Here is a 24,657-nt window from a genome sequence, read left to right on the forward strand (position 1 = left end):
GCCACAGTTCAGTTAATGCCAAAGCCTTCTGGTAATCAAGACAAAGCCTGAAACTATTTGGAGAAGCGTTTAATGAAAAGTAAAGCAGTTATCGAATTTATCACAAGGTCTGGACTCAATTTATTTTATCATCCCCTTCATCAACGCCTAGGGTTCCAGCGTATCCAGGTAGCAGCACCGTGACACATGCAACACCATTAAGGGACATTTAGGCCACCCTACGCCACTCCTACACCTGGGTACCACTATAACACTAAAAGGGGTCCTGTGCCCTTGTTGCTTCATTGCAACTGGCATCACAACAAAACAAGTAAACTTTTTCCCTCTTAAAGGGACCCCTATCGACAGCGTATGCTGCACATTAAAAATTCTGCAAATTTCAGAGCTGAAATCTCCCAGCATTCCCTGCTTGCATTGCTCTGACGATTTGCTTTGTGGGCTCTGCAATAAGATATACTGTCCACTTGCATTACGAATGCTCAGTCAATCTTGTAGGGATGTGTTTGACTACCAGCTTGTGGACTGTTTTCAGTGACAACCAATGTACAGGGACGGTGCATTTCCCTACATCAGATAATTGTAAATAGCCCTACAAAGCAAATCACCAGGGCAACCCAAGGAGGGTATACTGGTACATTTCAACTATAAAGACATCAGAATTGTGATTTTAGCTCTGAAGTGTAATACAGGAAGTAGTTTAGGATCAGTACCAGAAAAATAAAGTCATGAATTTACAATATAACTCAAAAAACAGAATTCTGAATTCAGCTCTACAGTATAATACAGGATGTAATTCATGATCAGTACAGGATAAGCAATGTAATGTATTTACACAGCGACTCCACCAGCAGAATAGTGAGTGCAGCTCTGGAGTATAATGCAGGATGTAACTCAGGATCAGTACAGGATAAGTAATATAATGTATGTACACAGTGACTCCACCAGCAGAATAGGGAGTGCAGCTCTGGAGCATAATGCAGGATGTAACTCAGGATCAGTACAAGATAAGTAATGTAATGTATGTACATAGTGACTCCACCAGCAGAATAATGAATGCAGCTCTGAAGTATAATACAGGATATAACTATTGTACATACATACAGTATTTTGAAAGATTATGTTTTAAGGGGTTGTGCCAAGTTTTTAAGTTATTCCATGTCCATAGGATAGGGGATAACTAATTGGTCACTAGGGGTCGAACAGCTGTGACTCCCACTGATCCTGAGAACAGGGTATCTGATGGAAATTTAGACTAGCACATTCATATTCATAGTCGCAGATGCATATCCATCAAGCAAACATGGTTGATATAAAAATGGCTGCACAACATAGGCATAATACCACTTTAATTTAGAATGATCCCCATTTCTCAGCTCTATTGTTTGTATGTGAAATGTTGTGCAGCCATTTTTTTCATCAGTCCTATAGAGAAAGAATAAAGCAGCAGGGCATATGCTACATCAGATCAGGGTAACTGGACCCCTATTCTGAAGATCGGTGGGGGTCCCAGTGGTCAAACCCCCAGCGCTTATTTATTCTCTACCGTTTGGTTAGGGGATAAATTCAAAACTTGCCATCACTCCTTTCATTTGAATTTGTGTTTTTGATTATGTTTGTGTGTGTGTGTGTGTGTGTGTGTGTGTGTGTATTAGTGTTGCGTGAAGAGAGTTTTGGATGCTTCATCCGAAGTCGCTTTGTTTCAAAATTTCAGATTAGTACTGTACGGAGATTCGTTTCTGTATAGTATTAGGACTCATGCACACAACCGTATGTATTTTGCGGTCCGCAAAATATGGATCTGCAAAAAATACGGATGACATCTGTGTGCATTCCGTATTTTGCGGAACAGAACAGTTGGCCCCTAATATAACAGTACTATCCTTGTCCGTAATGCGGACAATAATAGGACATGTTCTATTTTTCTGCGGAACAGAAATACGGACATACGGAAACGGAATGCACACGGAGTAACTTTCCACAAAAAAAACTGGAACGGACATGGAAAGAAAATAAGTTTGTGTGCATGAGCCCTTAGGCTTCATGCACACAAACGTACACTCACCTAAAGAATTATTAGGAACACCTGTTCTATTTCTCATTAATGCAATTATCTAGTCAACCAATCACATGGCAGTTGCTTCAATGCATTTAGGGGGGTGGTCCTGGTCAAGACAATCTCCTGAACTCCAAACTGAATGTCAGAATGGGAAAGAAAGGTGATTTAAGCAATTTTGAGCGTGGCATGGTTGTTGGTGCCAGACGGGCCGGTCTGAGTATTTCACAATCTGCTCAGTTACTGGGAATTTCACGCACAACCATTTCTAGGGTTTACAAAGAATGGTGTGAAAAGGGAAAAACATCCAGTATGCGGCAGTCCTGTGGGCGAAAATGCCTTGTGGATGCTAGAGGTCAGAGGAGAATGGGCCGACTGATTCAAGCTGATAGAAGAGCAACGTTGACTGAAATAACCACTCGTTACAACCGAGGTATGCAGCAAAGCATTTGTGAAGCCACAACACGCACAACCTTGAGGCGGATGGGCTACAATAGCAGAAGGCCCCACCGGGTACCACTCATCTCCACTACAAATAGGAAAAAGAGGCTACAATTTGCACGAGCTCACCAAAATTGGACTGTTGAAGACTGGAAAAATGTTGCCTGGTCTGATGAGTCTCGATTTTATGTTGAGACATTCAAATGGTAGAGTGCGAATTTGGCGTAAACAGAATGAGAACATGTATCCATCCTCTGATGACTACTTCCTGCAGGATAATGCACCATGTCACAAAGCTCGAATCATTTCAAATTGGTTTCTTGAACATGACAATGAGTTCACTGTACTAAAATGGCCCCCACAGTCACCAGATCTCAACCCAATAGAGCATCTTTGGGATGTGGTGGAACGGGAGCTTCGTGCCCTGGATGTGCATCCCTCAAATCTCCATCAACTGCAAGATGCTATCCTATCAAAATGGGCCAACATTTCTAAAGAATGCTATCAGCACCTTGTTGAATCAATGCCACGTAGAATTAAGGCAGTTCTGAAGGCAAAAGGGGTCCAACACCGTATTAGTATGGTGTTCCTAATAATTCTTTAGGTGAGTGTATATTCTTTCCGTGTCCGTTCCGTTTTATATATTGCACAATACTATTTAAAATTGCTTTGCTGCAATATACAGTGGATATAAAAAGTCTACACACCCCTGTTAAAATGTCAGGTTTCTGTGATGTAAAAAAAAATTAAACAAAGATAAATCATTTCAGACTCGATTGAAAAACAAACTGAAATCTTTTAGGTAGAGGGAAGAAAAAATATAAAACTAAAATAATATGGTTACATAAGTGTGCACACCCTTAAACTAATGCTTTGTTGAAGCACCTTTTGATTTTATTACAGCACTCAGTCTTTTTGGGCATGAGTCTATCAGCATGGCACATTTTGACTTGGCAAGATTTGCCCACTCTTCTTTTCAAAAACACTCAAAATCTGATTGCGAGGGCATCTTCTGTGCTCAGCCCTCTTCAGATCACCCCACAGATTTTCAATCGTATTCAGGTCTGGGCTCTGGCTGGGCCATTCCAAAACTTTAATCTTCTTCTGGTGAAGCCATTCCTTTGTTGATTTGGATTTATGCTTTGGGTTGTTGTCGTGCTGAAAGATGAAGTTCCTCTTCATGTTCAGCTTTCTAGCAGAAGCCTGAAGGTTTTGTGCCAATATTGACTGGTATTTGGGAACTGTTCATAATTCCCTCTAGCTTAACTAAGGCCCCAGTTCCAGCTGAAGAAAAACAGCCCCTTGGCATGATGCTTCCCCCACCATGCTTCACTGTGGGGATGGTGTTCTTTTGGTGATGTGCAGTGTTGTTTTTGCACCAAACATATCTTTTGAAATTATGGCCAAAAAGTTCAACCTTGGTTTCATCAGACCATAACACCTTATCCCACATGCTTTTGGGAGACTTCAGATGTGTTTTTGCAAAATGTAGGCTGGCTTGGATTATTTTCTTCGTAAGAAAAGGCTTTCGTCTTGCCACTTTACCCCATTGTCCAGACATATGAAGAATACGGGAGATTAGTGTCACATGTACCACACAGCCAGTACTTGCCAGATATTCCTGCAGCTCCTTTAATGTTGCTGTAGGCCTCTTGGTCGCCTCCCAGACCAGTTTTCTTCTCGTCTTTTCATCAATTTTGGAGGGACGTCTAGTTCTTGGTAATGTCAGTGTTGTGCCATATTTTCTCCACTTGATGATGACGGTCTTCACTGTGTTCCATGGTATATCTAATGCCTTGGAAATTCTTTTGTACCCTTCTCCTGACTGATACCTTTTAACAATGAGATCCCTCTGGTGCTTTGGAAGCTCTCTGTGGACCATGGCTTTTGCTGTGGGATGTGACTAAGAAAATTTCAGGAAAGACCAACTAGAGCAGCTAAACTTTATTTGGGGTTAATCAGAGGCACTTTAAATGATGGCAGGTGTATGCTGACTCCTATTTAACATGATTTTGAATGTGATTGCTTAATTCTGAACACAGCTACATCCCCAGTTATAAGAGGGTGTGCACACTTATGCAAACACATTATTTTTGTTTTTTTTGTTTTCTTCCCCCCACCTAAAAGATTTCAGTTTGTTTTTCAATTGAGTGGTACAGTTTATAGGTCACATTAAAGGTGGAAAAAGTTCTGAAATGATTTATCTTTGTCTCATTTTTTTACATCACAGAAACCTGACATTTTAACAAGGGTGTGTAGACTTTTTATATCCACTGTATATTGGATCCAACAGCAATGTGAAGAGGATGAGAGTGTGAGGACTTGGCAATGTGTCTACAGAGGCTGTCCACAATTTTCTCTCTTTCATCTTTTACAATGGCAGCCATACTTTTTTCAGTGGGGACAGGGAGACAAACCACTGCCAGCCCCTCTGGTGGGGAAAGATGATAGGATATGGTGAAATTCCACATGCCCAATCATTTTTCCCTTGACAGCTGCGGAAGACTCAAAAGACATCCATACACATTGGCCAATATCACTTGGTTTGACTGATATTTACTGTATCTAACTACACAGGGGCATGGGCACCTTTATAATTTGGCCGATCTGATGGACAATGATGTTTAAAAATAGCAGTTAGTATTTTTGATTCACCAGATGGAAATTTATTGGTTCTGTTGAAAAATGTTTTGGGTTGTGGGTAGTTTTGTTACAAGTTCCCATTTGGAATAATGCAACCCTTCAATTGAGGTTATGGGCCTTGAGAAATGTTTCAAAAAATTTCAAGAAATGTTCTAATATTATCTACAGTATCAGCTGTGAATTGACCTCCTTAGAATATGACTCTGTAAGCGACTGTACAAACGAGAAGCAAAATATTAATACAAATAATAATATTAATAACAATAAATTCAAAAAAACAAAAATAGATACTCTTTCCATTATCAGTGCATCGTTTTATACAATTGAAAACATATAAAATTATTTCCCTTTTCCCCCGGCTCGTCGTTAGTTAATGATGATTTGTTTTGTCTGTTCTTAGGTTCTTTGACACAGTTCTCTGTTTATAGTCCTCTCCAGAACCAAAGTCCACTGAGTCATGATGGTTGGAAAACTCTTGAGGTAAAGGAAAATCTTCAGCGGAGGAATGTGATCGGCGTCCAAATACTTTGTCCTGTAGCTCTGCAATGTCGTTCCGGATGTCGGCCATCATTAGTAACAAGAAATCGAAGGAACCTGGGGGGCCCTGAGGATGCAATGAATTTTACATTCTTTAAAAAACATATAGGTTGGCATAGGGGCTGTATACACAAAACAGTAAGAGTTCATTTTTATCAAAACTATTGGGCATTTAAGGTGTAACCTGTGGATATGTCATAAATGTCCAGATGGGACAACCCCTTTAATATTTGGGGAATTACCCTGTTCTTACCCGTATATATAGAGTATACAGGTAAAACTCGAAAAATTTGAATATTGTGCAAAGTTCATTTATTTCAATAATGCAACGTAAAAAGTGAAACTAACATATGAGAGACTCATTACATGCAAAGCGAGATATGTCAAGCCTTTATTTGTTATAATTTGGATGATTATGGCTTATAGGCTAGCTTATGAAACCCCAAAGTCACAATCTCATGTACCCTTTGCTCAGGGGGTATGGATTAATTAGCTGACTAGAGTGTGACCCAGCCTAGAATATTGAACCTTTTCACAAAATTCTAATTTTAGGCTGCATTAATGCAATTCCTTTTAATTTACATTAGTAAAATAAATGGACTTTTGCACGATGTTCAAATTTTTCGAGTTTTACCTGTAGGTCCAAACACACTGAGGCAAATTACATAAATAAAATTAACAGTTGAGAAATTTTCTGTTTTATCCAGAGCTTGTGGTGAGCATGATATGAGGTTCAGCTATGGGGAGTGTAGACTTAGCAGTTGCACCTGGGCCCCACTGCTTGTGGGAGCTCAAAAACTAGAGCTACAGAAGGTAGGCCGCCATCTTCTCCATTACAGGACTGGGGGAAGCTCCCAAAAATTCCAAACATCTTTACACTTACCGGAAGTCCTCTTGGTCCTGGAGCTCCTCGGTCACCCTGGAAAAGAAACGCATAGTATGATAAGGATCCAAATATAACAACATTTTTGTTTTTGGGAAAAAAACAATACCAGTAAATATGATTTCCAAAGTTGCCCTAAATGTCAATAGTCAGATCTTTTTCTGGGTGATATCTAATATGACCACTAGTCCAGCTCAGAAGGTCCTGGAAAGACAGAATGACCAACTGTATAGCCACATGGGACGGGAGAGGTGTGAGGACTCTGTAATTAATGTAGATGACAATCCCTATGACAGTTCTAATACAGTGCATACATGATGACTACTAGGAAAGGGGCAAATGCCTCTAAGTCCTGATATTTCACAACAACCACCCTGATTGGTCTTTTTCTACCATGTTAAGTAAAATGTTATTTTACCGGCCTCATCACAATTATTAGCAAATGTTAAATACCATAAATAATTGTCAGCCACTGACCTTCAATCCATCCTTCCCTGGTGCTCCCGGAGGACCCTGCAAATAAATAGGTTACTATAGAATAGCTTCAGACAGACACACATACAGTAGATATGAGATAGATATAAGATAGATAGATAGACAGACAGTATGCACAGCACTTACCACGGGTCCTCTCCTCCCTTGTTTAATATGAGATATTTCTGGTGAAGGCCCCATTGGTCCCATGAACCCTCGAGGACCTGGAGGACCTGGTGGTCCAGGTAGACCCTGCTGCCCGGCACTTCCTTTTGGACCAGGTAAACCTTTAAGAAAATAATAAAAATTGTTAATATTCTTATTAGACAATTATTGGTTAAATTAAGCTGTCTATAATGTACCTAGCCACTAACTCAATGGTTTGTAGAAAATATGTTTATTCTTGCAGCTCCCCCCTTACCTTGCACCTACTTATCTTCCTCACCATCTGTTTAGTACATGTGCAGCAACCCACAATGGAGGCGAGGGAGGCTAGGAGTGGTGGTTGTTGCCCTAGGTGTCGTAGTGCTCACAGTTCAAGGTGGCAGTCTTCCCTCTGCCACTCCCTGGGCCATGCATGGTGACGGACACACCCTTTCTTTTTTTGGGGCATACCCTGGACATTTGGGGCCTCCTGCCTGGTGTTTCGGGGTGCCCCCTATGTTTGGTGAATGGGTGCAACTGGCAGGGGGCAATGACCAGGCCCAGTTTAGTAGAAACAGATAACAGTCTCTTTACTGAGGATAATAGGTGTCGCAGTACATATGGTAAGCAATAGGCACAGATCTGAGGTATATCTCAAGCACTTGAAAGGTTAAAGGGGTTTTCTGAGACTTAAATACTTATGACCTATCCTCTGGAAAGGTCATCAGTATCTGATCAGTGGGGGACTGACACCTGGGACCCCACCAATCAGCTGTTTGAAAAGGCAGTGGCGCTCGCAGTAGTTAAAGGCCTTCTCACTGCTTTCCCTAGGCCTAGTGACTAAAGAAGTGAATGGGGCTGAGCTGTGATACCAAACACAACCACTATACAATGTATGATGCTGTGCATATGTAGTGTCCCACTAGATAAGCGTGGGCACTACACAAGGGTCAATTGGTGTGTGCGTTACTCCTCCTCACAAGGGACAGGAATGTTATCTTTAATTGGGCATCTTATGTATTTTATAATGTATTTTTGTATGTAATGTTACCCTGTAATATGCAATATCAGGCTTAGTTGGGTGCAGTTAGTCATCCCAAACGCTAGAGGGAGTTAGAGAACCCCTGGTATAAAGGTCCAGGCCCAGACAGGGAGGGGTGGTTGAAGGTCAGGAGTCTGCAGAGACAAGTTGGGAGGCCCAAGTCAGAGCCTTCTCCTGACATGCAACTGGACAGCCCAGGCTTCTAGTTGCTACCAGGAGACTAGTAGAGAGATCCTAGTCTACCTGCTGATCAAGAGAGCCATGGTTAGCTCAGAAGACCTACCCCAAGGGAAGAGTTTGCCTCCTTGGAGAAATCCTGCAGTTCCCACCAAGTCAAGCAGAGTCAGCATGTCCAGCTAGTACAAGTAAGCTGAAGGGCAGAAAGGGTAGAAATGTAAAGCAAGAATGAGTACCTGAGGAAGATTGTTACCAAGGATAAAAGCCTGCATTGAGGTATCCGGGCCTTGGGATCAAAGCCAGACAGGAGTTCTAAGGAACAGTGTACACTATCTCCGAGGAGTCTGTACAGCCTGATTCTGCGTGTGTTGTTGTTTACCCTCTGTGTATCTTGCAAGGAAACAGTATACCTGCCATAATTGTGAAACCCTGCTTGCTAAGTGTACTTGATATGGGGAACTGAGTTGACATCCAACTGTACAAAGTTGAACTGATTACAGTAAAGCAAAGTTTGGTTCACCACACCATCTGTGTACCTCACTTATTAAGACCATCCATCGGTGTGCCACCGTTACCGGCACTGGCGTCACGTAACCTTAAAGGGACCTTGCCCCAGGCACGTAAAACACCTGCAACATCCAGGGCACCTCATCCACCACCAGGCCTGGTCCCTAAATACATAGTGTGCCCCAGAGGATTCCTGTGCCAGCCTCTCCTTCACTGCTGCATGCCTGCCCAGGGTTTCCCTAGAGACCTGTGAGTAACCCTCGCTTGCCGTTAACCGTGACCTCACAATCGCAATACCCTGCAGGTCTGGCGTGCTGCATAAATTGGCGTCACGAACAGGATAACGGACATTCCTGCGCCATTGCGGATATAAAAACTGTGTGCTAAAGACTGCCTTAAAGTGACAAGCCCTAATTGTTTTATTGAAAATTGCTGGGCCCGAAGGACTGTCCTAAGTAGCGGTGTGAAAATAGTGTTTTCTGGACTGTTTGCTGCTTGTTTAAGCCACCGCTTGCTGTCAAAGAATAGACAGCGTTTCTACTAAAGATGGCCGCTGAGCTTGTTTGAGTTTGCTGCTGCGTCATCTTCATCCTGAATTGGCGGTAAAAGTTGGCGCCTTTTTGCTGAGAAGAGCGGGAAAAAGCTCAATGTCGGCGCCACCGCCCTGTCTGGACATTTGCATGTCTTTAGAGATGGACTCCGCCTCCCCCATACTGGAGTACCTGGGGGCGGCCTCCCAGTGCAATGGGAGGATCTGTCTGAACTTATTGGCGCCACCCTGTCGCTTTCCAGAGAAGGATCGAGCATGTTGGAGAGTGAAGACTGCTCTGCTGGGATGTCCGCGCCTGATCTATTAAAAATGGATGATATTGGTGTAGAGCCAGAGGACGCTCCACCGGCCTACTCTCCGGGACCGGAGAAACCCACCTGCCCGCCACTGGGGACAGAACCAGAGAACTACTATGGCTCCTGGAGGGATTTCTTTCAGCCCTCGTTCAAGTGGTCAACACTAATGGCAGAGATCCGGGAGGCCGCCATAAAGAAAAATACCAAGACTAAGATATACTACGAAGAACTGGCAAAGACCGTTCACGAGCGTCACACTAACGCCCAACCCCGCCTGGAAAGGAGAAAGGGGTTGGTTGTGTCCTTCGATAAGAACCGTGGCTACGGGTTCATACAAGACTATATTACCGGCAGAGACTTATATGTGAACCGGAGATCCGTCAAGCGGAGTTACCTCTCCGAGTATCTGCATAACCTCCGCGAGGGAGAGGAAGTGGAATTCACCCCTGCCGAGAGCCCGCGAGGCCCATATGCTACTGCCGTGACCCGTCCCAAGAAGGAACCGGAGGACTGGGAGGCAGATGAGGATTACTCTGGCTGCGAGCGCACACCAGCGCGCTCTCCAGAACCGGCCCATCATGCATTCCAAGAGCGGGGCTCTTTCATTGGTCCTAACGTATTTTGGCAGCCAACCGTGTTAGAGAAATGGGTGAGTCCCTATCCATCCCCCGAGCTGCCTCGCGGGAGAAAACAATCCAAGAAATGGAAAAGTTGAAAGGACTCCGCGTTACCCTGGAGAATATCCGGAAGGGTAGGAGACCTGATGCGCCACCGGAGCCTGCAGCGGCCGCGTCCGATGCACCATCTACTGTACCTGTGCCGGCGGCGACAGCGGAAGACAGCGATTCGGAGAACGAGAGCCTCGACGACCAGATCGTCCGACTGGAGGAAAAGTTGCGGGAGTTGCGTAAGATTACCACCGCCAGGATCCAGACGCCGCCTAAGAAGAAAGAGGTAAGGGTGCCTGTCCCTACCCGTCGGCCACCTTCTGCTACCACAGCTACGTTGAGGCCCCCAAGAAGGCCCTCTCACCCTGTGACTTGCTGCGCAGAGCCAGTTGTTCCAGCGCCCACCGGACCGCTTGCGGCGGCGGTATCTAGGCAAGCACAACCTGCGATTGTCATCCCTGCACCGGTGCGGTCAGCAGCTGTCATCACCCCTAGGCCTATGGGGCCAATACCTATTAGGGGTCCCTTCATGCTGCAGCTGCCCCCTAATACCGTGTTGTGGGCACATCCGCCTGTGGAAGATTATTACCGGCCTCATTTGCCAGCAGAGCCAGGGAGCACCACTGAAGTACCAGGTGATTATGATATGCCCCTGTGAATTGGCCTTCTAGGCCCTTGATTTATTTGTTTTGCCAAGGGATTTATTTCTAGAAGATTTAACCCTTTAAGGACAGGAGTCCTTTGTTATGGTCCTTTGTTGCTGCTGCCAGTTACCCACGGCTCAGTGGTAGTGGTCACCCACTGAAATAAAAATGTCAGCAAAACCATCTTGTTTCCAGGACCTCCTGCCTGCTTCTACGATCTCACACCAAGTTGTGCCTGTTCCTACGTTGCACCTTTAACCCTTTAACCCCCTTTTCAGGTTGATTAAGGGTATTACAGCACATGTTTTTATATCATGCCATTTGAAAAGTGTGGGCTATATTTTGTGTGCTGTCATTCTATTGTGCAACTGAATTCTAAGGATACGTGCCCAGTGATAGACTCAAAAGTACCTGAGCCTCTGTGATTTGCTACCTTGCCTTACTGGTGACAGACACTCACTCTAAATAAGAAAGGAACCTGGGTACGGACTCATATTTGTTCCTTGAGCCTCCAAGAACTTTTAAATTGTTTACATTTTTTTTTCCTCTGCTGTTCTATCAAGGACAATTTGCATGTATGGACTATCCTGGTAATAATGATACGCTGTGCCAGGTCAGCGCCCCTGTTCCCTCACATGATCCTGAGAGAAGAGAACGACGCCCCTTTTCACCGTCACTTGTTCCTAAGCCAGTGGAACTGCCTGATTTATGCATGTAATGTGCTTCTGCAAATGTAGATGTCTTTTTCCTGCTTTGCATTGTTGTCTCTTTTTCAGGTGCAGTATCCAGCTGGGCAGGGCCCCTCCATGTTGCGCCGAGGTCGGGCAACGTTAAAGCGTGGTGGTATGTAGTGTCCCACTAGATAAGCGTGGGCAATACACAAGGGTCAATTGGTGTGTGCGTTACTCCTCCTCACAAGGGACAGGAATGTTATCTTTAATTGTGCATCTTATGTATTTTATAATGTATTTTTGTATGTAATGTTACCCTGTAATATGCAATATCAGGCCTAGTTGGGTGCAGTTAGTCATCCCAAACGCTAGAGGGAGTTAGAGAACCCCTGGTATAAAGGTCCAGGCCCAGACAGGGAGGGGTGGTTGAAGGTCAGGAGTCTGCAGAGACAAGTTGGGAGGCCCAAGTCAGAGCCTTCTCCTGACATGCAACTGGACAGCCCAGGCTTCTAGTTGCTACCAGGAGACTAGTAGAGAGATCCTAGTCTACCTGCTGATTAAGAGAGCCATGGTTAGCTCAGAAGACCTACCCCAAGGGAAGAGTTTGCCTCCTGGGAGAAATCCTGCAGTTCCCACCAAGTCAAGCAGAGTCAGCATGTCCAGCTAGTACAAGTAAGCTGAATGGCAGAAAGGGTAGAAATGTAAAGCAAGAATGAGTACCTGAGGAAGATTGTTACCAAGGATAAAAGCCTGCATTGAGGTATCCGGGCCTTGGGATCAAAGCCAGACAGGAGTTCTAAGGAACAGTGTACACTATCTCCGAGGAGTCTGTACAGCCTGATTCTGCGTGTGTTGTTGTTTACCCTTTGTGTATCTTGCAAGGAAACAGTATACCTGCCATAATTGTGAAACCCTGCTTGCTAAGTGTACTTGATATGGGGAACTGAGTTGACATCCAACTGTACAAAGTTGAACTGATTACAGTAAAGCAAAGTTTGGTTCACCACACCATCTGTGTACCTCACTTATTAAGACCATCCATCGGTGTGCCACCGTTACCGGCACTGGCGTCACGTAACCTTAAAGGGACCTTGCCCCAGGCACGTAAAACACCTGCAACATCCAGGGCACCTCATCCACCACCAGGCCTGGTCCCTAAATACAGAGTGTGCCCCAGAGGATTCCTGTGCCAGCCTCTCCTTCACTGCTGCATGCCTGCCCAGGGTTTCCCTACAGAATTGTGAGTAACCCTCGCTTGCCGTTAACCGTGACCTCACAATCGCAATACCCTGCAGGTCTGGCGTGCTGCACATGATAATCACGGAGAAGGCTGCGGTGCTCACAGGAGCACCGCTGCCTTCTCAAACAGCTGATCAGCGGGGGCCCAGGTGTCGGACCCCCACTGATCAGATACCCAAGACCTATCGAGAAGATAGGTCATCAGTGTTTAAATCTCGGAAAATCCTTTTTAGTCAGTCTCTCCAGAGTACGCACACACTCTTTCCAAGGCTGTACATGGAAAACCAGGCAGTAAGATGGCTGACTCTGAGTCTCTCCCTAAATAAACTTTATAGTCTCTCCAAATAACCGCAGATGTGCAGCTCTCATTAACTCTTTCTGCAATTCCCAGGTAACGGGGTTGTCATGGCCTTGTCATGGTCTGGTGTAGTGGACCATGACACTTTTGCCGTGCATGCTTGTTGCTGGTGGCAACATGTTGTTTTGCATGTTTTGACACTTCCCCTTTATGTTGTGTGTCCCTTCCCATCCTGGTGTGTTCAGGGTTAAGATTTGTCTTCCTTGGTGTGGAACTGGGTGTGGTCTCTAGGCTCTATTTATCCTTGTGTTTTGAGCCTGAGTTCTAGTTTTTTGTCTCCAGCCTTGGTGTGTGTGTTGGAGTGTTGATGTTCCTGGGTTCCATCTGTCCAGTCTTAGGGCCATCCTAGTTGAATATCTATGTCACCCCCTTGTTTCTATGTTCTATCCCCTACCCTTACCTGTTGTGTTTGGTGTTGGTTTATTTTATGGGTGTGTGGTGATGTCTTGTTTGGTGTTATGCCTGGCATGGTTGCTAGACATCCCCTTGTCTGTCTATGCCTCCAGAAGGGGGCCCCATTGGTTTCCCGAAGGGGTGAACCTAAAGCTTAGGAGCAGCCTTCCCTGGAGCCAGCTTGCATCCAGTGTTCGCAGGAGGTTCCAGGTTGTTTGGTTGTCGTTGTTCCATCTTTGCTGCGGCAGGTAAGTGTTTGTTGTTCTGGTGTGTTGTTGTTTTACCTGGTGCTTACCTGCCATTCAGTTGCAGCTCTATCTATCTTTTCCCTTCTGTTACTAGGCCACTGGAGACTCCGGTTCATCTGTGTCCTTGAGGAATCGGTTGTCTCCTATTCCTGACCCCTATTCAAGGGATCATTAGGGTCAGCAGTAGCTAGGTTCCAGTGTATGAGCCCTCCCACCTTTAGGGGCGCTCATACGGTCAGGAGATCAGGGTAAGGATTAGGGCAACTGTAGGAGGTGACCTGCGCCTTTTCCCTGTGTCCAGGCTTAGTATTAGCTCTCTTAATACGGTGACAGGGGAGCATATTTTAGATCCAGATAGCCAGTCCGTCTCAAAGTGTGGTGGATGCCGAAGCAATATACCTTTTCCACAGCAGTAAAGCCTTTTTGCCATTAACGAGTGGTACCTTATTGTCTTTATCCAGACTTGACCTTGATAGTTCTAAACCTTCTATGAAGGCCTCTTGTTCTCTAAGGGGTAGTATTTTAGTTGAGTTATATTCTGGCTGCTTTTCAGTTTCAGGAATGCTGTTTTCATGGATGAGGCATCTCCTTGGGCCTACTCAACAGGATCTCCTACATACACGTCTTGCCTCTAGCTCTGCTTAACTAAGACCTCTCTGTCACCAGTGGGTGGGGGCCATCCCATCACCATAGCAACCTAGCTAAAACTGCCAAAGTTGACTACTTCTTGCCCATACAGAACCATTTGTGATACATAAAAAAATAAGTACTTCTGCATTAAATCACACAGTTTAACTTGGCTGCTGGTCCATCAGCTGGGTCACTGCACATGGAATATTGTATACAAGAGACTGACTCTACAAATTATACAGGTAGTCTGCTTTATGTCACTTCCATCAAGATAAGGAGGAACACAGAGAGGGAAGAAACATTGTTATATGCAATATGTGAAATGAGCGGGATGTTTGGAGTAGATGTCGGGGGTTGTCCTCCCTCAATTATCATGTTTTTTACTTTGTTCAAAATTCTGTGTTGATAAAATTTTTCAATACATAATGGTCAGTGTTCAAATCCCCTTCATAAGTATATAGTTAAAGGGGTTGTCCAAGATAATTCAAAATCTCAGATTACCCCCTGAATGGTCTAAAATAAAAAAATAAAATACTCGCCTCTTTCTCTAGTTACGTTCTTTGCGCTGTGAGTCCAGTAGTCCGGCCGCTGCTTGCAAATATAAGGCACGTCATCACTATAGCCAATCACTGTCCTCAGTGGTCTACTGCTAAGGACAGTGATTGGCTGCAGCGGTCATGTGCTGTATAGCGGCATGTCACTGCTGCAGTTGGTAAACAGAGTATGGCCATGCAGAAGTAGGTGCCACAGGTAGGCATGGCCTTGCCGTATGTGGCCAGGGGGTTGTACCCTTATTGTAATATATATATATATATATATATATATATATATTTTGTGAATGTTGCTAATTCAAAGACTTTCAGTACTGGTTATGGAGTAAGTTACTTGGCCGGCTTACTATTTTGCTAGGGTAAACCTGCTTATACCACTGCCTTACACATGACCTGGTTGTACTTTCATTTCCTGTATAGTAAAGCTATGCACACATGGATAGAATTTACTAATAAACACACTGAAATCTCAATGTCTTTATATTCTTACCTGGAGGTCCTTGCGCTCCCGGTAACCCAGGGGGTCCCTGAACATACATGGTGGAGGCCAACACTTTATCAGCTGTGATATGTTTGCTGGATTCAGAAATGCTATTCGGCAATAATGCCAGCTAAAGAAAAAGAGAAATCATTACACAATTACCAATTCATCCAGTGAAGTCCATTAAAGAGGAACTGTTCTCTCTCCTGAGATGCCTAGCTACATGCATTCCCCATGTAATAACAATTCTGGAGCATCTATTCTTATGGCTCTATGTTGTGACATTCCTGTATTATTTCTACTAGAAGTTATGACTGAATTGCTAGCAGTCTGCAGTAAGGGTACAGAGGGATGTTACCAGCCGGGGGTGTGTCACTGCATGGTCTAACTCTATCCAATCAGTGCTGCTGGTGTCAGATTGTGCAGGGACACACCCTCAAGTGGTTCCCCCCCCCCCCCCTCTGTACCTTTACTGCAGAATGCTAGCAATTAATTCATAACTTCTAGTAAAAATAATACAGGAATGGCACAACATAGAGCCATAAGAATAGATGCTCCAGAATTGTTATTACATGGGGAATGCGTATAGCTATAAAAACATGTCAGGAGAGGCGACAGGTATTCTTTAAAGAGGTTTGGGAGGTTTTCTTCTCCAAGGCTGTGAGCTCTGCGCTGCGATTGGCCAGCGCTACAGCCTAGGAGAAGAAGACGCCCAGGAGAACAAGGGCAGTCTCCTCCTACTATAACCAAGTGACCAAACATACCGGAGGGCATAGCGGGAGAACGGAGCGGCGCCCAGGGATAATGGTAAGTGCAGTGAGATCACTGGGCGCCGCTCTACAAATTATGACACTTAGTTCACAATGTTCGGACCGATCAAAGGTCCTCTTTAAGGTGATCTTCACCTGAGAATATTACATGTTTCATAAATAATAAAAAGTCTCCAATGTCACTCCCTGAAGTCAGGGCCTACTTATTGGATTTTGTGATGTAATCTATGAAATTTTTTGGTTCAAGAACTCATATTCACCACAGCTGCCATAAAGTGCACAGCCTGCAGCGCTGGCAGTAAATACGCTAGGGGATACGCACTGCAAAATTATGGGCACGCTGAGGGGAGAAAACATATCAAAGAAGGCCCTAGCATCAGCCATGTTTCATTACTGGATTCTAGGGCACTGATGTGTAGGGCGAGGTGCTTACAGAGTGAAGGTTGCAGTGCCTGTCCTACTGATGCCTCTGCTGTGTGTGTCCCCATCCCCGCCATCACCATCATTATCATGGTCCTTCCCAGACCATACACAATGTAATAGGAGTCTAGGGTCTGTAAAAACAGAAGGAGGGTCTGATCTGGGATCTGTAAATTTAAGAGAGTAGGATCTGGGGTCTGAAATTTTGTAATTAATGTATTTAATTTTATTTTGGTCCCATAAGGAGACCAAATAAAGTTTTTAAAAATTTTAGAAAATGAAAATATCAAAAACTCTAAAGAAAACCTTTTATTGCTTTTGTTTTTTGGTCACCCTGCCTCCACAAAAATATCTAATAAAAAATTATCAAAAGGTCCCAAGTATCCCAAAATGGAATAAATAAAAACTACAGCTCACCACGCAAAAAAATGAGTCCTCATACAGCTCTGTGTAACAAAGGTATGGATAGCAAAACATGGAGACAAAGCAATCTCTTTTTTAAGAGTGTTTTAATTTTTTTCTAAATAGTACAACATATATATTTGGTATCTCCATAACCACACTGACCCATAAAAAAAAGATAAAGTGGGATTATTACCGCACTGTGAACAATGTAAAAACGAAAGCCTACAAACATTGGCAGAATTGCATAGTCTTTTTTAACATTCGTTTTTACAAATCCCCTGATGTATCCCAAAATGGTGCCATTAAAAATACAATTGCTTCTCATAAAACAAGCCCTCATGTCGATAAAAAAAAAAAGTCATGGCTTTTGAAAAAACAAAAACTCCACCAAGTACCAAACTAGGCTGCGTCCTAGGGGTTAACAGCTAAAAATATGCTTTGCCTCATAATACCATGTTTTCATATAGTGTGTTCCGCTGGCATTAAAGCTTACATACCAGTTCTACTTTACTACCTATACCATATGTACTATGTTAATGAAGAAAAGCTAGCGGGGTTTCTCAGGATTTGGTATTCTTACTTACAGTAGATCTAATTGACTCTTTGATGTACAGAGAACATGCGGACAATGTAATGACTGTGTACAGCTTTAACAAGCTCTGAAATATCCTAAAGTAGCTGCCATCAAAACTACTCAGAGCTCTGGTGATATATCAGCCTCTTAGAGGCAGAAGTGTTCTTGAAATGGAATACAACAATTTTGTTAGTATTTGCAGGTTTAATGACTAATAACCAATTCTAGTAATGGGGTACAATAGCCATTAAACCTACACCGTACATTTTCTTTTTCTTGAAGAGTGTACATAATCAAGATATGAGTAATCTATAACACTATAAATACTATTTTACACAAAAATGTACCTACCATACTACTGTCCCCATGTACAAGAATATAACTACTATAATACTGCCTCTTGTGTACAAGAATAAAACTAGTATAATACTGCCTCCTTTGTGCAAGAATATAACTAGTATAATACTGCCTCCTTTGTGCAAGAATATAACTACTATAATACTGCCTCCTATGTACAATAATATAACTACTATAATACTGCCTCCTATGTACAAGAATATAACTACTATAATACTGCCTTCTATGTGCAAGAATATAACTACTATAATACTGCCTCCTATGTACAATAATATAACTACTATAATACTGCTTCTATGTACAAAAATATAACTACTATAATACTGCTTCCAATGTAAAAGAATATAACTACTATAATACTGCCTCCTATGTACAAGAATATAACTACTATAATACTGCCTCCTATGTACAAGAATATAACTACTATAATACTGCCTCCTATGTACAAGAATATAACTACTATAATACTGCCTCCTATGTACAAGAATATAGCTACTATAATACTGCCTCCTATGTACAAGAATATGACTACTATAATACTGCCTCCTATGTACAAGAATATAACTACTATAATACTGCTCCTATGTACAAGAATATAGCTACTATAATACTGCTCCTATGTACAAGAATATAGCTACTATAATACTGCTTCCTATGTACAAGAATATAACTACTATAATATCGCCTCCTATGTACAAGAATATAACTACTATAATACTGCTCCCATGTACAAGAATATAACTACTATAATACTGCCTCCTATGTACAAGAATATAACTACTATAATACTGCCTCCTATGTACAAGAATATAGCTACTATAATACTGCCTCCTATGTACAAGAATATGACTACTATAATACTGCCTCCTATGTACAAGAATATAACTACTATAATACTGCTCCTATGTACAAGAATATAGCTACTATAATACTGCTCCTATGTACAAGAATATAGCTACTATAATACTGCTTCCTATGTACAAGAATATAACTACTATAATACTGCCTCCTATGTACAAGAATGTAACTACTATAATACTGCTCCTATGTACAAGAATATAACTACTATAATACTGCTCCTATGTACAAGAATATAACTACTGTAATATCGCCTCCTATGTACAAGAATATAACTACTATAATACTGCTCCCATGTACAAGAATATAACTACTATAATACTGCTTACTATGTACAAGAATATAACTACTATAATACTGCCTCCTATGTACAAGAATATAACTACTATAATACTGCCTTCGATGCACATGAATATAACTACTATAATACTGCCTCCTATGTACAAGAATATGACTACTATAATACTGCCTCCTATGTACAAGAATATAACTACTATAATACTCCTCCTATGTACAAGACTATAACTACTATAATACTGCTCCTATGTACAAGAATATAGCTACTATAATACTGCTTCCTATGTACAAGAATGTAACTACTATAATACTGCTCCTATGTACAAGAATATAACTACTGTAATATCGCCTCCTATGTACAAGAATATAACTACTATAATACTGCTCCCATGTACAAGAATATAACTACTATAATACTGCTTACTATGTACAAGAATATAACTACTATAATACTGCCTCCTATGTACAAGAATATAACTACTATAATACTGCCTTCGATGCACATGAATATAACTACTATAATACTGCTTCTATGTACAAAAATATCACTAATATAATACTGCCCCTTAGGCACACAAATATGTGTATATACTTGTATATTTATAGAATAAAAGAAAGAAGACAAATGTGTCCATTCCTCAGTTCCGTGCTTGCTCCACATCATGAAATAAAACAATCCCCTAATACGCAGCTCAAGTGTTTCATATCAGTATATATGATTGTGTGGCCTCCGCTGGGTGAGGGGTGTATGGGCCGATCATATACCTTCTGTTTCAGCTGTAAGACGGTCTGTTTTATTTGGTGAAATTCCTTACAAGTATCCGAGCAAATTCCTGGTTTTAGCACGTTGTTGGATTGTTCAAATTCTCCTGTAAGTAAAGTAACGTTTGTTAGACTGGAATACACTCATTGCCTTCTGTGAAGGTGCGAGCGCCCCTCGCTGACAGACCCCTCATATTATCACATTTGGTGTTTCCCATTTATTCTGAGGCATTAAACACTTAGTGAAATCATACTGGGAAATTTACTCGCTCTCGAAGAGATGAGATTTTTATAGTGGAGAACAGGAATGATTGTAGAAGACAGAAGCAAATAAACGCAACAGAATTTACAGTCACAGAAGCATAAGTAATATAAAAACATGGCTGCTTTCTTCCCCTCACAGTACCACCTTTGTCCATGGCTGTGTCTGATACTGCAACAGAACACCATTTACTTGAATATTAGACACAACCCATGGGCAGGTGTGGCAGTAATTTTGGAGAAAATTAGACATGTATTTTTGACTCTCCAAAATTCCCCTTTAAGTACAATATTTAAAGGGCTTTCCATTCTTCTGTAGATAAAGCTTCACTACTGTAAAATGAAGTTCTGCAACTTTCTACTATAATCTAAAGGGAAGGGGGGGGGGATTTATCAACATTATTGGCCAGTGGTGTCAAAATAGCCAAGACAGATACCCATCGCTTGTTAAAAAGTCCAACTGTGGCTCATTGGCGCTATTGTGATAGACACTTTTGCAGGGATTTTTCTTTTATTGACTATTCCATCCTAAATGTAAAATTAAGAAACTTTAGGGGAGATTTATCAAAGTTTATCCCCTTCCCTGCTGCTGTCGCTACAATGAGAGAAGGGGGGGGGGGGAGCAGACAGAGGCATCAGAAACAGGAGTAGAGTTTGACTATGTATAAAGGGGGAAATTTATCAAACTGGTGTAAAGTAGAACTGGCTTAGTTTCCCATACAACCAATCAGATTCCATTTTTCATTTTCCAAAGGAGCTATGAAAGGTGGACTTTGATTGTTTGCTATGGGCAACTAAGCCAGTTCTACTTTACACCACTTTGATAAATTTCCCCCCTTTGTACATAGTCAAATTCTACTTCTGTTTCTGATGCCTCTGTCTGCTCTCCCCCTCCCTTCTCTCATTGTAGCGACAGCAGCAGGGAAGGTGATAATGTTGTACACATAACATATTTGGAGAGGTGGGAAGCATTCAAGGAGGACAGCTTGCACAAGCTGTCAACAGGAAGGAAAGCTCACACTAGACAGTTTTTTAAAGGGGAAGACAGCAGCATCCTGGACCCACAGATCTAGATTATAATACTGGTATACTAGTCTGAAACAGGGAACTGGTTGCAAACTGAATGTTGTGGTCTAAAAATAAGTGAAGTAATGAAGATTGCAACCTTTTTCCAAGGTTGTGGCGATATCTGGTGCAGATTCTGTCACACGCCGGTCTTAATAAGTGTGCCCCTATGCTTTTGGGCCTTGAGCTGTAACCACTGCAAGTTGTGCCTGTACTGCGCAACCACTAAGTAAACTTCAGTTTAGCAAACCAAATTTGTGTGCATCTCGCTGCAAAATTCCTCAGTGGGGTAGTTGCCTACATTCCTCTGACTTGGACATCTTAAACCAGCAGTGCACAGTTTTCTGACACTTTCCTATGAAGAGTCAGAAAATATTGAAATATGAGTCAAGCTTTGAATTAGAAAATGGTCTGGAATATAGCAGAGCTGGAGAAGGAATGATTTTACACATAGCAGGGCCAGCGAAGGAATGATCTGGCACCTTACAAAGTTGGAAAAGAAGGGGTCTAGCACAGAGCAGCACTAGAGAAGGGGTGGTCTGGTGCATACAGGTGCTTAAAAAGGAGTGGTCTGGCACATAGTAGTGCTGGAGTAGAATGAGCTGGCACATACAAGTGCTTGGGAAGGAGTGGTCTGGCACATAATAGAGCTAGAAAGGAATGACCTGGCACATAGCAGAGCTGGAGAAGGAGTAGTCGGGCACACGCAGGGCAAAAGGAGTGGTCTAGCACCTAAAAGTGCTTAGAAAAGAATGGACTCGCACAAATCTCAATTGGAGAAGGGGTTACCAGGCACATAGAGCTGGAGAAGAAGTGGTCTGAAACATACAACTGCTTTTAAAGGTGTGGTTTCTCACACAACAGAGCTGGAGTGTATTGAGTAAAATTAAGTAGCATATGAAGTGGATGAAGTTATCTGTCATACTATAAGGAGCTAGAGAAGGAGTGGTCTGGTACATAATACAGCAGGATAAGGTGTTGTACATAGCACAACTGGAGAAAGAGTTATCTAATACATTGCAAAGCTAGAGAAGGAGTTGTGTGGTACATAGCACGGCTGGAGAAGGAGTTGTCCGGTACATAGCATAGCTAGAGAAGGAGTTGTCTGGAACATAGCATAACTAGAGAAGGAGTTATCTGGTACACAAAATAGCTGGATAAGGAGTTGTCTGGCACACACAAGAGCTGGTGAAAGAGTGGTCTACTCTGAACCACAGCACAACTGGAGAAGGCATTGTCTGACTCTGAAACATAGCACAGCTGGAGAATGAGTTGTCTGGAACATAGCGCAGCTGGAGAAGGCGTTGACTGGTACATAGAACAGCTGGTGAAGGAGTGGTCTACTCTGAACCATAGCAGAGCTGGAGAAGGAGTTGTCTGGGACATAGCACAGCTGGAGAATGAGTTGTCTGGCAAATCTAAGTGGTTGGGAAGGAGTGGTCCTACACCAAGTAGAGCTAGAGAATGAGTTGCCTGGCATGCAGCAGAGCTGTAGAAGGAGTGGTCTGGAACATAGTGCTGGAGAAGGAATGCTCTGGAGCATAGCACAACTGGAGAAGGAGTGGTCAGCCACACAAGTGCCTGGGAAGAAGTAGTTTAGCACGTTGCAAGACTAGACATAGAGTGGTCTGGCAAATAAGAGTTTGGGGCAAGGTGGTCTGACATGCTAAAAAGTGCTGGATTTGAAGGAGTGCATAGCAGAGCTGGAAAGGAAGTGGGTAGGGACATGGCTGAGCTGGGATCTAAGAACGGCCTTCGAATCGGCAAGGTCTCTCTAAAAGAGAGTCCTTGCTAATTCCCAAACAATCAGACACTTCAATTAAACAACCAATACGTATTATTGGTATGTTTGACAGTGCCCACACCAAAATCAGAGAAATCATTACCAGGCACTGGGATATTCTCTGCGCTGACCCTGACCTTCAGGAAGTCATTGGTCCCTACCCTCAGATAACATACAAAAAAGGACGTAGCCTGAGGGATAGGGGGGTCAATAGCCATTTTCAGCTCCCCAGCACAGTCAGGCAATTGGCTATCAATGTTCCAATGTGGCAACTGTGTGGCATATAGTCAAGTTGGAGCTATAAGGAAATTTAAAAGCTCACACACAAATATTGAATATGACATTCATGACTTTATTCATTGCCAAACCAACGACGTGGTTTACCTGGCTCAATGTGACTGACCCCTAGACTACATCGGCAAAACTAAGAGGGAACAAAGGAGCTGAATTAGGGATCATTACAGCGATATAGTAAATAAAAAGGATACATCTATACAGCAAGGTACGTGAACCAAGTGCATAATGGAAACCCACTAATCATCAGATTTATTGGAATTCAACACATCCCATGGACGCAGCGTGGGGGAAGGGGGGGGATTGGGACAACAGAATTTTGAGAGCAGAGTCCAAATGGATCTTCAAGAAGTAACACTCTGACTCCAAATGGGATCAGTGAAATATTGTCCTTTAAACCATTCTTGTAATAAGCTTACAATGATCCCTGAGGGTATTGAAATGTCTTTTATCATCGGGTAGCTGGCACCTTTAAATGAGCCTCATATACCTTAGAACTTATACCCTCTTTATAACATAGCCTACCTAATTGTCAGGGATATTAAAATTGCCCTTACAATCTTGTGGCCGGTCTATTAATTTTGGATTTTAGACCTTATTATAGCCCTAACTAAAACCTGTAATAAAACTACAAGTCACCAATGCTGGCACATTGGCCTATGATTAGTATAGACAGTCAAGGTTTTCTATAAAACTCCAATGTCAATAGGTTTGAGTTCTGAACTGATGAATTGTTAAATTGATATTATGGAGGGCTCTCCCTATCTGGGAGGGTCTTTGCATATTAACCTCCTTAGCGGTAATCCCGAGTGTGGCTCGGGGTTACATTACAATGCAAGCAGCTGTAACCCCGAGCCACACTCGGGATCACCATGAGTTAATTTGAACGGTGCAGGGATGGATGCGGACAGCACACACTGTGCTGTCCGCGTGCGCACTTTCGGAGCGCGGCGTGAAGAAATGTACCACTTCAGGTACATAATTACTGAAATATTCGTACTGCTAGGGAGGTTTAAGACTCTCGAACAATAGTTATAAGTTGATTAGTGTAAAATACTGTAAATGCACCCCCAAGAATATCAAGCGCTAACGATAGTCGTTTCCAGGTTATACAAGTAGCGCAGCAGTAATACAAACCAGCCGGGGATGCGCTGAAAGGTCCCCATGGAAACTACCCCGCC

General features: G+C 42.8%; 1 protein-coding gene across 1 annotated transcript in view; it reads right to left on the minus strand.

The window, feature by feature from the left end:
- Window positions 1-5,500: 5,500 nt before the first annotated feature.
- CCBE1 (collagen and calcium binding EGF domains 1) overlaps window positions 5,501-24,657 on the minus strand; it is a 305,372-nt gene continuing 286,215 nt past the window's right edge. Inside the window, exons 6-11 of the mRNA XM_040421080.1 lie at window positions 20,077-20,180; window positions 15,640-15,760; window positions 7,179-7,318; window positions 7,035-7,070; window positions 6,558-6,593; window positions 5,501-5,741 (exon numbers count right to left, since the gene is read on the minus strand). Coding sequence (XP_040277014.1) covers window positions 5,508-5,741; window positions 6,558-6,593; window positions 7,035-7,070; window positions 7,179-7,318; window positions 15,640-15,760; window positions 20,077-20,180 — 671 coding nt within the window. The 3' untranslated portion in view covers window positions 5,501-5,507. The remainder of the gene's footprint in view (window positions 5,742-6,557; window positions 6,594-7,034; window positions 7,071-7,178; window positions 7,319-15,639; window positions 15,761-20,076; window positions 20,181-24,657) is intronic.

The sequence above is a fragment of the Bufo bufo genome, chromosome 2, assembly GCF_905171765.1.
Source record: "Bufo bufo chromosome 2, aBufBuf1.1, whole genome shotgun sequence".
In the NCBI taxonomy this organism is placed as follows: Eukaryota; Metazoa; Chordata; class Amphibia; order Anura; family Bufonidae; genus Bufo; species Bufo bufo.